Source organism: Xyrauchen texanus, chromosome 7, assembly GCF_025860055.1.
Source record: "Xyrauchen texanus isolate HMW12.3.18 chromosome 7, RBS_HiC_50CHRs, whole genome shotgun sequence".
Taxonomy (NCBI): domain Eukaryota; kingdom Metazoa; phylum Chordata; class Actinopteri; order Cypriniformes; family Catostomidae; genus Xyrauchen; species Xyrauchen texanus.
In genome coordinates this window covers 7,394,404-7,409,381 of record NC_068282.1, presented here as the reverse complement: position 1 = coordinate 7,409,381, position 14,978 = coordinate 7,394,404, and the positions used below count along the sequence as shown (strand labels likewise).

The window sequence follows — 14,978 nt, the reverse complement described above, 5'->3', positions numbered from 1 at the left end:
TTAAGGCAGTTCTGAAGGCGAAAGGGGGTCAAACACAGTATTAGTATGGTGTTCCTAATAATTCTTTAGGTGAGTGTATATGCATGCATTATGTTTTAGAATCATGCTGCTTGGCACATCATGGTTGTTGCAAGAGATCGCAAGCCACATCACTTGGTCATATGCTGACTGGGAATTGGTCTATTATATTATTTTTATTTTTAATAACATTGTATGATTTTGTAGTACCTGTGTATTCGTGTCCCATCATAAATGTAATAAAATAGTTATGTTGCTTTTGATAAAAGTGAATAATAAATTAATGTTTAGGCATCATGAACATGGATTGACAAGGTCAAGGAATGAAGAGCAACAAATAACATTAAAGAATATTTTGAATCCAACAATAGGAAGTAATATACTATTACATTATCTTAAAAGTTCAATAACCCCCTATAAAACTACAAGTTTATACACAAAATGCAGCCAGAGTGTAAATTCAAATCTTAAATATTCTATATTCATGAATGACATTACAAGTCTTCTTTGCTTTTTCATTGCCAATGTTCTCTAAACAGGTGCTATATTCTTTATTATTCCTGGAGGGAGTGAATAAAATTTGGCTTGGAACATGACCTTTTTTTTTGTGTATGTGAAATATCCCCAAAATAATACAAAGTTGTACAAGACAAATACAATTCTTATTTGTTATCTTTTAATAATACATAGGCCCCTACAGATGTCAAAATGGTTCAACTTAACATATCTGTTTTATTTCTAATAAAGTTTTCCATTTCAATCCAAACCATCTTTGTGTATACACAATTATAAAAAGGATGGACTATAGACTCATTTTCTATTGAACAACAATTACAGGAAAAATCAATGTCTGATTGAAACCTCTACAGTACACTTTTAGCTGGATATATACCATGTAAAATTTACAATGTGACCTCATTCACTTTATTTTTCGTGTTTTCAAATTGTCCATGCTTTGCTCCAGTCTATATTTTTAAACGCTGAGGTCCATAATTAACTTTTGAGAGTAACTTTTTTGTTTCATCTGTTATGATATTTCTAATATGTTGATTAGTACAAGTATATTTGAGAATGTCTATATCACCTATAAACACGTCTTTTACAAATAAAATCTCAGAGACAACACCTTCACAAGCTTATTTTTTATTTATTTTATTTTCTCTCCTTTTCTCCCCAATTTGGAATGCCAAATTCCCAATGCTCTCTAAGTTCTGGTGGTGATGTAGTGACTCACCTCAATCTGGGTGGCAGAGGACAAATCTCAGTTGCCTCCATGTCTGAGACCTTCAATCCATGCATTTTATCACATGGCTTGTTGAGCATATTACTGCAGAGACATAGTATGTGTGGAGACTTCACACTATTCTTGCACAACTCACCATGTGCCCCACCAAGAGCGAGAATCACATTATATCCCAGGAGGAGGTTACCCCATGTGACTCTACCCTATAGCAACCAGGCTTAGGAGACCTGGCTGTCACTCAGCATGCCCTGGGATTCGAACTCGCGACTCCAGGTGTTGTAGTCAGTCTCTGTACATGCTGGTATCAAAAACAGCTTACACTTTGGGGTTAATTTTGCAAAAAAAATAATTATAATTATAATGAATATAAAAATAAAAAGACAATAAATTGCTATCTAAATCAAAATTATTTTTTGTAAACGAGAGATTTATTTTTATATTGAATACTTCCATTATTCCAGAAATAATATTAGTCTAGGGAGGACCGTCATGACCTGCCTCGTGTTCTTATGACGTGATGACGTCACGCGGCCTGGGCTTAAGAAAAGGAAGCAGAGAGAAAACAAGCCAGTTGTGCCTGTGACAGACAGACAACAAACTGACAATAACGAGGATTTGTTTTTCACAAGTAGTCACAATATCAGTTCCCCCATCAATCCTTGCTGTCGTCAAGGGGGCAAGATGTCTTTGTTCGGAAAGTTGTTTGGTAGCGGTGGAAAAGGGAGTAAAGCTGCAAACCCTCAAGAGGCGATCCAGCGACTCCGAGAAACCGAGGAGATGTTGACGAAGAAACAGGAATTCCTGGAGAAAAAGATCGAACAGGAGCTTGTAACGGCAAAGAGAAACGGCACAAAGAACAAAAGAGGTGAGAGAATCGGTTTACCTGAGAGGACGAAGGAAGTTACTTGTCTTGCTTGGATAGCTTGTTAACTCTGGTTAGGTTGGCACTGTGAAATTAGCTGTTAATGTTTGCAACCACTTCGTATGCTTGCTTGGTAATTTAGCCTGTCAGGCTGTTTCTTTGTAAATGTACCCTAAATAAATACTATTTACCTGGACTACCTAAAGATGATCTGATCGTTGAATAAGCTAACCCTCATCCAAATAATTAAATAACTAAATCCTGACAATATTGTAGGCTAATGATACAAGATTGAAGGATGTCTATAGAGCCTTTTAAGCAGGGATGGGGAATTATCTACGGGGATTTTTGGTCAACAATATCTTTTAATTTAACAAATTGATTTAGGATGCTTGGGAGATAACTTGAGTGTTGTAGCTCTCCATCTGTTCGCCTTTGACATATCCAGGTATCCATGGTGATCACAAACATGTACGTCATTTAGAATCAGAAGTGAAAGAAACACATATTTCTAGGTCATACATACTCAGGGCCGTAGCAAATTATTCTGGGCCCCCTGACAAAATATTGCTCTGGGTCCCATTCCTATTAAAAACAGTTTAGAATTTGTTGTTGTGCCCTTCTGGACACACCTTTCACACCACTAGCTTCGGACCTGTACATACTGATCTAGAACCATGTTCCCAAACCTGTGACTCAATCTAAACATGCAATGCAAAACTTGTGTTAGAAAAATGAAGTTATGCTTTGTCATGGTTTCCATTACTCACATTTCAAGCAGTGCAAATGTAATTATCACACAGCTTGTTTTTGTAAAAGTATTTTTTTCTACCCCAAAGTACCAGTAATACAAGAGGGGCACAAATCCATAATTTATTTTAGTCCAAAATTAAAAGCCCTGTAATAGAATTACCTATGTAAAGTCCCCAGAATAGCCTAAAGGCTAAAACACCTTCTAATGGCAGACTAAAGTTTACCTGGCTGTTTCTCCTGTTTGTAAGTGTACTTCTGTTGTCATCTTGGCCTTTCAGTAAAAAAAAAAAAAAAAAAAAAAGTTTAATTTAATGTACATCTGTGTAGATGCTGATTTACAATAAATTGAATCTTGAACTTACAACACTAGCATTCTGTACTTTGTTTAGATAAAGTAGTCAGTACTCATGACAGTTAGCATCAGCATGTAAGCTTGTTTTCATATCTTGTGTGTAGGCTGTTTATTATTGACCACCCCAATATTATTAAGTGTTTGACCATGTCTCATTTATTTTCAAGTAGACAATGATACATTTAAGGTAATGCGAAACTTGGCTGGGTCTCCTCTCTAAAGTCTGAAGTAAACATTCATTCATTGTAAATGCAGCAGGTGTCAGCGAGTGATTGTGATGCTATGAATGCGTAAAATAACAAAAATATTAAGGTAATAATTACACAAGAAGCTTGTTTAACAGTTTAATTATCATGTTCTTTATCCATGCTTAATGAAGTGAGCTAAGAAAGCGTACAGCAGAACTTAATCTATAATAAAACTGTTTGAAGATAATTTACAATGGAGGGGAATCCCACAGCAGGCGTTGAACCTGAGAAACTGATAAAAGCTATATTTTAGAGAAATATTTGACCATTATTTTGAGCTCAGTGACTTCAGGTTAACAAATACATAGGCCAGACCCAATAATATTTTTTATGTCTATTTGTAGAGAGTGGCATTTGCGAATATAATGTTTACCTACAAATTTAAGACAAAACATTAAGCTGTATTATTTAATGTGTGCTACAATATGTTTTTTTTTTCTTCTTCTTTTTTTCTTACAGGTCCTTTTCTTACAATCGACCACTTAAATGTGCAATATGTAAGATTGACCACAAGCATTTGAAATGGGTACTGCAGACCAAATTCAAAATATTGGAGAGTTGTCTGGCCTTCCCCAGACTCAAAGCTCATGCGGGTTGCCAGAATGAGGACACGCAACAGGAAAATTAGCCAACTTGGCATCTGTTTTAAAGGATTTATGGGCTTTAAGTTGTCTCCATCTTCCAAAGGCATTTCCAGTATTTATCCTTGTTTTATTACGCCTCTGGTCATAGTGGTTTTTAGACGGATTGCGAGGCTTTTTAGGTCAGGTGGAATCTGTTATCTCTGATCCAATTAATTTGCTGGCTTCCATGGCTGCAGCATGCAGTATTGTTTGCTTGCAAACTTGTTCAAACCTGGCAACCCGGTGGTGTCGAAATACTATTGGTGAGTGGGTAATGGGCGGGATCACACAAGCCAAAACATAAACAGAAATTCCGGCCTAGAATGGAAATTTGAAAATAGAATATACTGGCTGTAGCTTTGTTATCAGAGAAGCCAGTATTTCAACTTAGCATGTTTCCTAATTCTCTAATAACATATTATGGTCATTTTATGATTTAGTGCATTAAAATTATTACAAATAGTACCTTTTTAAGATTTATTTTCTCATAACATCAGTGGCGGAGCTAGAGGGTGACTAGGTTTCGGTCCATGGTGGCCACGGCCACCTCTAGCTACGCCACTGATGTTATTAGAAGATAAACTTAGGCCTTTTCCACACTAATATGTTTTAGTTTGAAAACGCATATTTTTCTCTCCATCTCTGTCCACACTGAGAGTTTTTCTCCGCTAAAACTGAGCTTTTTGAAAACGCACTCCAAAACGTATAAATTTGAAAACTGATATGAAAATGATGTAACGCAGTCATGTGATCTATCCAACCAAAACAAACCAGATTTGGCCCGTGTTATAGCAGCGCTGTTGTACTCGATGCTCACTTTGATAGCGTTGTTAAAAAATAAATGTTACTTTGTACAAACATCACATTGCGTTCCTTTAAAGGCGAAGGGAAGTTTGCTCGGAATTGGTATCAGGCGACAGACGGAAAATGAGGACAATTGTATTTCAGACCGTACATGCTTTCAGTGTGGACAAGCAACTTTTGGAAAACGCTTGAAAACACTAGTGTGGACGGAGAGCGTTTTGAAACGAAAATGCCATATTCAAATTTATCCGGATTAATGTAGACGTAGCCTTAAGTGGTCGATTGTAAGAAAAGAACTTGAACCAACAATACAAAAATGCTAGTTAGTATGCACCATGAATTTATGTAGTGATTGTGCAAATCTCACAAAATTTGTCATGAAGGCACATTCCTACATTCTATTGTAATGTGAAAAACAAAAATCATTATTTGTATCATGTTTGTACATTATTGTATTATTTTTTGTATACCTTTAAGTTATTTAAGTTGTAATTATTAAAAAAAATGTAATAACGCATACAGGATTATTTTCAGTAATAAGAATCTAATAAATCTTGTCATTGAAATTTTAAAATGATCAAGATGCAGAATTGGAGTAAATGTGCTAGATTTTCATATTGTCAATCATTTTATAATGCAAAAAATTGTCTTCATTTTTAGTTACGGGTAAAAAATTTACCTGACATATTTGTGTGAGACTCACTATTTTGCAAGAAAACAAGTGTGAACTTGTTTGTTAGTCATTAATGCATCATTAGGCTGTCAACTACATTCACCATGGAAAGCAACATGCCTTTTTGTCTTTTTTACAGCTCACGTCCCTGATTAAGTTTGGTGAGTGTGTCTCATTTACCTGCGCATGTGCAGACCTTTCCTCTGCATCACTGCCGTAGACCTTTCTTTTTATGCCAAACACCCTAATTAAATCTATAGTTTTAATCAAACTATTTTGGGAATAAATATTACTTATAAGTAACTGAGGTGGAAAATATCTTTTGATATAGGAGTGGGAGTATTGTGCAGTGGGGCTTTAAATCTTAGATTTACTGTACATATATTTTCAAATGCTTTCTTACCAAAGCAAAATTTTTCATATAATGCACAGATCACATTACTGAGTAATAACAGGACTGGCAGAAGAGAATACACTGTGCTTGCTAAGCTAGGTTTTAATTGCCAAAAAGCAATGTCTAACAATATTTAATTACATAATTACACACTGCTCTTTATGTAATTGTTTTAAACAAAACCACTTTGAGTTTTATGCTGTAAAATAAAGCGCAACTATGCCCGCCCAGCTGTCTTGGTTTCGGAAGTATTTTTCCTCACAAATGTTTTTCCATAGGGATGTCATAAAATCCTTCATTAAAGAGTTCTAAGCCATGAACCAAAAGATAAAGACATCTTTAATGAAGTAAAGTACTACAATCATATTACATGATCAAATTAAAAACAACAGAAAAATGTAAATCTATTGATTTGAAGTTGTTGTTTATAAATATAGAAACAATATATTTTAAATCTATTGAAAGATATTTTTATATATTGTTTGAGAGTGTAGTGGGGCCGAATCGATTGCATCATTCACAGTGCATCATGGAAGTGGGCGGTCACTGCTGGGCTCTTTTTGCACACTTTGATTGCAACTATTCTCTGATTGGTGAATCTTTTCTCTTCAGGATGATGGTTTGTGTAGATCTTTACTTGGAATATTAAAAGTTAAGTTGAAATAACCCATAGATGGCTTCAACAGAAGTATACACTGATGAGCCACATTATGACCACCTGCTTAATATACTGTTGGCCCCCCGTGTGCCACCAAAACGGCTCCGACCTGCCGAGTCATGGACTCTACAAGACCCCTGAAGATGCCTTGTGGTATCTGGCACCAAGACATTAGCAGCAGATCCTTCAACTCCAGCACATTCCACATATGCTCAATCAGATTGAGATCTTGAACTTTTCATTATGTTCCTCAAACCATCCCTGAACATTGTGGCAGGGTGCATTATCCTGCTGAAAAAGGCCACTCCCATCATGGAATACATTGCCATGAAGGGGAGTACCTGGTCTGCAATTATGTTTATGTAGGTGCCACTTGTCAAATTGACGTCCAGATGAATGGCATGACCCAGAGTTTCCCAGTAGAACATGGCCCAGAGCATCACACTCCTTCCACCGGCTTGTCATCTTCCCACAGTGCATCCCGGTGCCATCACTTCCGTAGGTAAATGGCGCACATGTACATGGCCATCCACGTGATGTAAAAAAAAAACGTGACTCATCAGACCAGGCAACCTTCTTCCACTGCTCCAAGGTCCATTTCCAATGCTTGCGTGCCCATTGTAGGCGCTTTCGACGGTGGACAGGTCATCGTGGCCACTCGGACCGGTCTGCGGCTATGCTGCCCTATACGTAGCAGGGTGCGATGCACTGTGTGTTGTGACATTCCTCCCGTAAAACATCATTAAAACATTTTGTGACTTGTGCCACAGTAGACCTTCTGTTGGTTAGAATCTGACAGAATAGCCTTCGTTGCCCTTGCACATCGATGAGCCTTGGGCGCTCACCCTGTCGCCGGATTTGATTCGTCCCTCCTCGGACCACTCTCAGTAGGTACTCACCACTGCTGACCAGGAGCACCCCACAAGCCTTGCCGTTTAAGAGACGCTCTGACCCAGTCATCTGGCCATAACAATTTGGCCCTTGTCAAAGTTGCTCAGGTTTTTATTCCTGCCCATTTCTTCTGCATTCAACACATTGACTATGAGAACTGATTGTTTGCTTACCATCTAATCTACCCAGACCTTGACACGTGGCCTTGGCTGGAGATGATCAATGTTATTTGCTTCACATGTGAGTAGTCATAATGTTTTGGCTCATCAGTGTATTCCATTGATTAACAACCTCGGAGCTCATGGTAGGTCTGTCTTTAAGGGTTTATTAGTTATTGTTAAAAATCAAGTCAGCTATGGTGAAAAAGAAAGGGATTTTTACTTCCAGAACCAGACTGTTGTACTCCATTCCAAAGGATTCCAATATTCTATGTATTTTGTAATTTAGTAATGCCAGTTGCCTTTTTTCTTTTCCAAACAGCTGCATTACAGGCATTGAAGCGTAAGAAGCGCTATGAGAAACAGTTAGCTCAGATTGACGGCACCCTTTCTACCATCGAGTTCCAGAGGGAGGCGCTAGAGAATGCCCACACCAATACAGAGGTCATCAAGAATATGGGCTTTGCTGCCAAGGCCATGAAGGCTGCCCACGACAATATGTGAGGAGTTTCTCATCTATTGTTAGTGAAAGAACCATGGACCATGGAGTGATTCGAGAGACATTAAACTAGCATAGCTATGTAGGACATGCAGTACATTTTGGGATTATACAGTTTAGTGGTCATTATACACAAATATTTGTCTATAGAATGCTGCAAATGACCAATCAGAATTTAGTATTCCTAAGAGCTGTGTTGTAATTATGGAACATTTTCAAATTCATGCACATCTTTGTGGTTTAAAATGCCGGAATACTGAATCAAATTGTGATTGATTTTTTTCTTTTTCCTTTTTTGTCATTGAATTTTCATGTATTGCTTAAGGGACATCGACAAAGTGGATGAACTTATGCAGGACATCACAGAACAGCAGGAGCTGGCACAAGAAATTTCAGAAGCGATTTCAAAACCTGTCGGGTTTGGGGAGGAATTTGACGAGGCAAGATCCACAATATAACAATGACGAAGCTTCAACCTCTTCCAGTTTGACAAAATGGTTGTTTTGCTTTGCTTATTTTCATTTTATTCCCAGGATGAACTTCTAGCTGAACTGGAGGAATTGGAGCAGGAAGAGTTGGATAAGAACCTTCTGGAGATTGGAGGCACAGAGAATGTACCGCTGCCAAATGTCCCCTCTACATCTTTACCTTCCAGACCAGGTACTAAATACACACATAGCTCTAGGGAAATTAAAATATAATTGAACCATTATCACTATTTATGTCAATGACCGCGCAAAGACAAGCGCTAAGATATTTTACGAGCACTCCTGATTTAAACCGCAGTAGTGAAAATGCAGTCACCTAGTTGGGTAGTTTGATTTATATTCATGAATCAGTCCAAAATGTCAATTTAAATTAATAGATTCAAAACCCTGTTTTGTTTACTAATTACTCCTATAAAAATGTAATCAGATTACATTACAGATTATTTGGTCTAAAAAGTAATAACATTACTAATTATTTTACTTTTAAGTTACTTTCTAAATCACTTTTCTTAAAAGTTTTTGGGTTTCTGCTTAAACAATTTAAATGTCTGTATTTCCTCATTCGTTGTCGCACACCCTTCAGCTGTCACAGAAATGCTAACAGACGTACATATGAATTCATAATTTAAATGTAATATACATATTAATTTAGCACAAGTAATGTACTTAAAAATAATTTACATTTAAAGTCTGTTTGTGTAATCTCATTAAAAGTATTTAAAATGTAATGTTACACTACTTTTTTGACAAAAATAATTACATTACAGTAACTTACTACTTTGTAATCGAATACACCCAACACTGGTATTTATGGCCTCATTTACACCTTGCATTAACATGTGTTTTTGGTGATCGGATTACTATAGGTTTGCACTTGACCACATTAAATGACTGGTATGTTGATAATGGCCCTGTTTTAAATTCGATCTTTAAAATGCGTTTGTGATTGCAGCAAAGAAGAAGGAAGAAGAGGATGAGGATGACATGAAAGATCTGGAGCTATGGGCTGCCAATTAATGCCTACACGACACACTACACAAGGCAGAAACCACACTAAGATACCGGTTACTAAAGGACCTGAATGGACTGTATGTTAAAGTATGTGTTTAAAATAGGTTCATATAAACAAGAAGAAAAACAAAACCATAAATGCAACCGCACCAAAACAAAAAATCTCTGCCAGGCTTTCAACACACTCATCCGAGCAAGACAAGATTTTGCTTTGTTTCTCCCATGGCCTCATATCGGGACTCTTACTTCAAGAATACTGCTTGTTGTAAAGTTCAGTGTTTTTGTGTACAGCCCTACATAACCTCTGAAAGAAGTCATATTTTTTCTTAAAGGTATCCACCGTTCGCCTCTTGGTCAGAGAAACCAAAATGCACGGAAACCCTTTTTTACCCTTTTTTGTGTTTTTGGAGAGAACATTTGGTTTTGTTCATTTGTTTTCAAGATTTTCAAATAACCTATAGTTCATGTGCACTTCGGTGCATTCAAGTTCTGTTAAAACCTCTCATTTTCTTCAGTTTATGATTCTGTATGCATTAAGCATTTCAGAATATAGCGGATGACAGAAGTGCAGGTTCCTCCCATGTAAACTAATCATAACAAATTTAAAAAGTCCCTACAGACGTTTCTATATCAGCACTTAGGTCTCATGAGTACAACGTTTGGTCCCTGTTTGGGCCATGAAGGCATTTTGAAACACAATAGTATCACAATCTTCCTTTAAACATACTTCAAGCCTGAGTGGTTCTGAAACTGGGTTTGTAATGTAAATAGAAAGGTGTACTGTATTTGAGATATTTCAGAAATACTGACGTGTGACAACATGAATGAGCATCTTCAAAATTTCTGTACACTAGAAATGAATGTTGTATTAGGGAAAAACTATGACGAGGCTTGTTGTAGAATTCATTTCATGTTTCTTGCATGCATGTATGTGAGGGGAGAAAAATGTAAAGGATATAGTGCAGAATAATTTAATATCATGCTTTATTTTACAGAGTTAACTATTACAATGTACTGGTACAGTGGTTTTATTAATTTGTCGCTCCTCAGAGTCTAAAACATTTTGAGTATTGAATATTCAAAGGGTAAAGCGATTAACACATAACTACATTATTTATCAGGGTCGAAATGTTTCATTCACATTGTTTATTGTTTGTTTGTGAAAAGGGCTGTCTTTTTTGACACCCATTTATGTTGTCTTTCTCTGCCTTTCAACTTGTCCTTTCATCCTTAAACTTAAATTAAAGTTTTGCCAAAATAAACTGTTTTCGGGATTCTTTGTTCTACATATTTGGTGTTAATATACATTATTTGCCCAATATGTTTTTATTCAAGCACCTCAAATCATCTTCAGATTATGTTAAAGCTGAAGTATGTAACTTTTTCTGTGTTAAAATAATTTCTTATATCACAGTTTAATATGCTCATGTATCATGAATTAGGCAAATTTACTGCTCAGTCACTACACTGCATGGTAGCATTCCTATAAGAGTATGTGAATGTAAGCATTTCAATGTACGTTTTATAAGCATAATATTTAGTAGAGGGGCCTTCTACACACTGATTAGTAGTAGTAGTAGTCCTTTATTGTCACATAGTAAACCAGTGAAATTGTCGCAGAGAATGTAGCATTACTATTTAGATTTAAGTTGTTTTGAATAGTTTGTGCAAAAAAAATGTCATACTGTAGCATATATATATATGCATCTATACATTTATAGGAGTAATTCAATAAATATTCTACAAGCATTTTTAAGGCATGATACAAGTATTTGTCCAGTGACTTAATGTTGAATAAATACAAAACCAGATTAAAGTTTGAGGCTTTATTACAAAAATTCTTGTAAAGGTTATAAGTAGTTGTGTCTGACTGGCAGTGTCTGAAAAGTAATTGCATTACTTACTACTAATTACTTTCTAATACCCTTATCAATCTCAGCTAGATGAAAAATACAAGAATAGACATGAAACTGCTCTTTGAATTCTTTCAAATAAATAACTCATAAACTGGCCATAAAACATAAAATGAATTTAAGGGGGCTGCAGCATGTTTATATAATTGTTCTAGAGTCTATAAGTTATTTAACACAATTACATCAGAAGTAACTGTAATTCAATTAATGAAAAATGAAGAGTAATCCCTTTTTTAAAAGATTCAATTAAAAAGTAATTTAATTACAGTAATTAATTACTACGAAATGCATTACACCCAGGGCTGGACTGGCAATCTGGCATACCGGGCATTTTCCCAGTGGGCTGACGCACTTTGGGGCCGGCAAAACGTGCCGAATGGGCTGCGATAAGCAAAAATGTGCCGCCGCGTTATGCAGAACGTACCACAAAACCCTGCGTGATGCCCAACACCCCCGATTTCTCTTCCCAGTATTGCCCTGCGTGCTGCCATTATCAACCTTGAATGTGGGCCACTTCCGGTATCAGCCACTTCCAGCTATTTTAGCAATACAAAAATACTACATTATGCTGCTTTATATTACAGGCTGGCAATAAATGTTGTTATATTATTATCATTAATAATGATTTTCATAACTCATTGTTTGAACGCATATCATTTTACCATATATCGCATCTTGCTTTGTATTATCACAAACTGTTGCACAGGCAGAATTAATTAAATCAGATGCAAACAGGACGGTCCTCTGGCATCTGGCATGCCTCAACAAACTTTACATAACCAACAGAGAGGAGAAAGTTGCTGACAAAATGCTGCTTCCACTTTGTACCAAAACTGCATCTTGTTTCATCGTGACAAAATAATAAATGCATTATTCTCTCTGTTCTTGTCAGAGATCATTCTCTCTTTCTTAGCGGTGTATAGTAAACAGACACGCAGATCAATTCAGCATGGCTATGAAACATCTCCTTTGGAAATAAACAAATAAAGGCATCATTGGAGGTTATGCAGGTACATATGAATGGAGGTTTACATGAAGACAAGAAAGACTGCATCGTCACGATCTCGGTAATGAAAGCAGATAGTCTCTTCAACACAACACACAGTAACAATAAATTATTTACTTACACTTTTACTATAAATACAGACGTTAGACATTTATCTGACATTGCCACATACTTCTGCTGTACATCATGTGGTTGTGTGATAGTTTATAAGCCCATATCACTAACTCTGGTATTATTACACTTCTATTTATTTAAATTGTGGTCAATAACAGCGGAACTGGTTATTCGCGCGAGACAAAAATTACGTTATCGCGGCGTTAGCGGAAGTGCGCTTTGACTTCACTTGACCCCGCGGCGGTGTACATTCCATTTTTTGTAACTGAGCGAACAGACAGTATGAACGCATTTCAATGTAAATGCATTACACTGCCAATTTTAGAAGCATAAAATATAGGAACAGTGCATTAAATACCTTGAATATTGCAGAGACAGACTGTAGCATTGCTATTTACATTAAACACATAAAAAACTTTTGCAAATCTTAATACAATAGGCACAACTAAATCCTCATGCTGTCAAATATTTACGAATAAGTACAAAAGCCAGTTGAAACTTGTTTTACTTCTATGTTTTTTTTTTTTTTTTATTGCAGAAATTATATTACGATCAGGGAAATTAAGCATGGTTGTATCTTTTATAAGGAACAATCTTAACAAACAAAACGACAAATATTATGGATTTGCAGAAATCAAAATATGAAATTTACAGAAGAAAAAAAAGCATAAGGTTAAATCCTATCTTTGAATAAGTCATCATAATGCATCAAAAATGATTTACTTTTTCTGTTATTTATACGTCTAAGGGATGAAATAAAAGAGCTAAATTCAGCAAGAAAAAGATGAAGGGATAATGGAGACTCAAGCCACTTTTGCTTGTGGATGAAGAATTTTGCATACAAGATAAAGAAATTAGCAACATATTCAAGGGATAACATCTTTGGGTTTTCATAATAAAAGATAATCTCTTTGAGGATGAAGGTGTGGGACACATTTGTGGTTCTAAAAACATAAGCGCTTAGGTTAATCCAAAATGTATTGGTTATACTACAATCACAAAATAAATGTGGAGCTGTTTCTTCAACAAAACCACAAAATGAGCAAGTTTCATCAATATCAGAATATTTAGAAATGGAATAGATTTTATGAAGGATTTTATAATGAATTTCCTTATCCTTGTTGGATATATAAAATGTACTTGGTAAAAGCCAGGCCTTTCTCCAGTTTACATTTGTTACAAGGGATCCCCAATAGAATTTACCCCTTGGAGTAATTTTTCTCTTCATTTGAAAAATGTTGCGAATATGTCTGTTGTTGCATTTCCGATCTAAAAGATCAATCAATACCACCGAAGCGTAAAGTCGGATAAACACCTTTACTGAATTTAAGGTGATTTTTTATTAATTGGGTTAAACCTGCTAGGATAGCTTTCATTCAGGTATTATACTCCTTTGGTGGGACTGGAAATTTATGGAAATTCATAAATTGTTTGTAGATTTGAAAATTACCAAAATCATCAAACACAGATAGAATGCAATTAAAGTTATTATTAAACCATCTAGGAAAGAAAAGGGACTTCTTTCTAACAGTTATATCAGCATTGTTCCAAAGAAGAACTTTGTGTGGGGAAAAGCTTTGGACAAAACACAATTTCCACGAAAGAAGGCATTTTGATGAAAGTTAGATAAGGAAGGGTATTTTTTGCCAGGCAAAATATTACACTTCAAAAGGAAAGATAGGCCACCAAATTTGTTAAAGATGTTATTTGGAATGAAAAACCATAATGACATTGGGTTCACAATACATCATTTTAGCCAGTTTACTTTAAATGTGTTTACAGTATCTGCAAAGTCCAGAAAAAAATCAAGGCCACCTTCGCCTTTGGAATTAGAAAGTACTTCGCTTTTTAATTTGTGAGGTCTATTCTTCCAAATGAAATCCAAAAATATTTTGTTGATTTGCCTTATAGCTTTATCATTAATAAACAGAGAAAGAGCAGGGTATATGAAGTGAGAGAGAGCCCTTTCACTTTAGATAAAATAACTCTACCATATAATGAAAGATCCCTCTGAAGCCAGATGTTAAATATTGGTTTAGTTTATTTCGTTTTATCAATTTAAATGATGTCTGGAAACTGGGTTTTTAGTGATATCTATTTAGGGAAATCAGACAGCCCTGTCTGACTCCAGGATATATGTCTGTCAAATCTTTTGGATGTGTTAAAGTTAACAATCACAGAGCTGTTAATACCTCTATAAAACATGGTTACAGCATCTATAAATGATTGACCAAATCCGAATAACTTTAGAGTACGGAAAATAAATTTGT

At 35.8% G+C, this 14,978-nt stretch overlaps 1 protein-coding gene across 1 annotated transcript; it reads left to right on the top strand.

Annotated features, from left to right (window-relative positions):
• Positions 1-1,801: 1,801 nt before the first annotated feature.
• chmp4ba (charged multivesicular body protein 4Ba) lies at positions 1,802-10,931 on the top strand. Its single transcript, XM_052130600.1, has 5 exons — positions 1,802-2,126; positions 8,000-8,177; positions 8,502-8,616; positions 8,710-8,836; positions 9,617-10,931. Exons 1-5 carry the CDS (start codon positions 1,943-1,945, stop codon positions 9,679-9,681), a joined length of 669 nt encoding a protein of 222 aa, XP_051986560.1. The 5' UTR covers positions 1,802-1,942; the 3' UTR covers positions 9,682-10,931.
• The last annotated feature ends 4,047 nt before the right edge of the window (positions 10,932-14,978 follow it).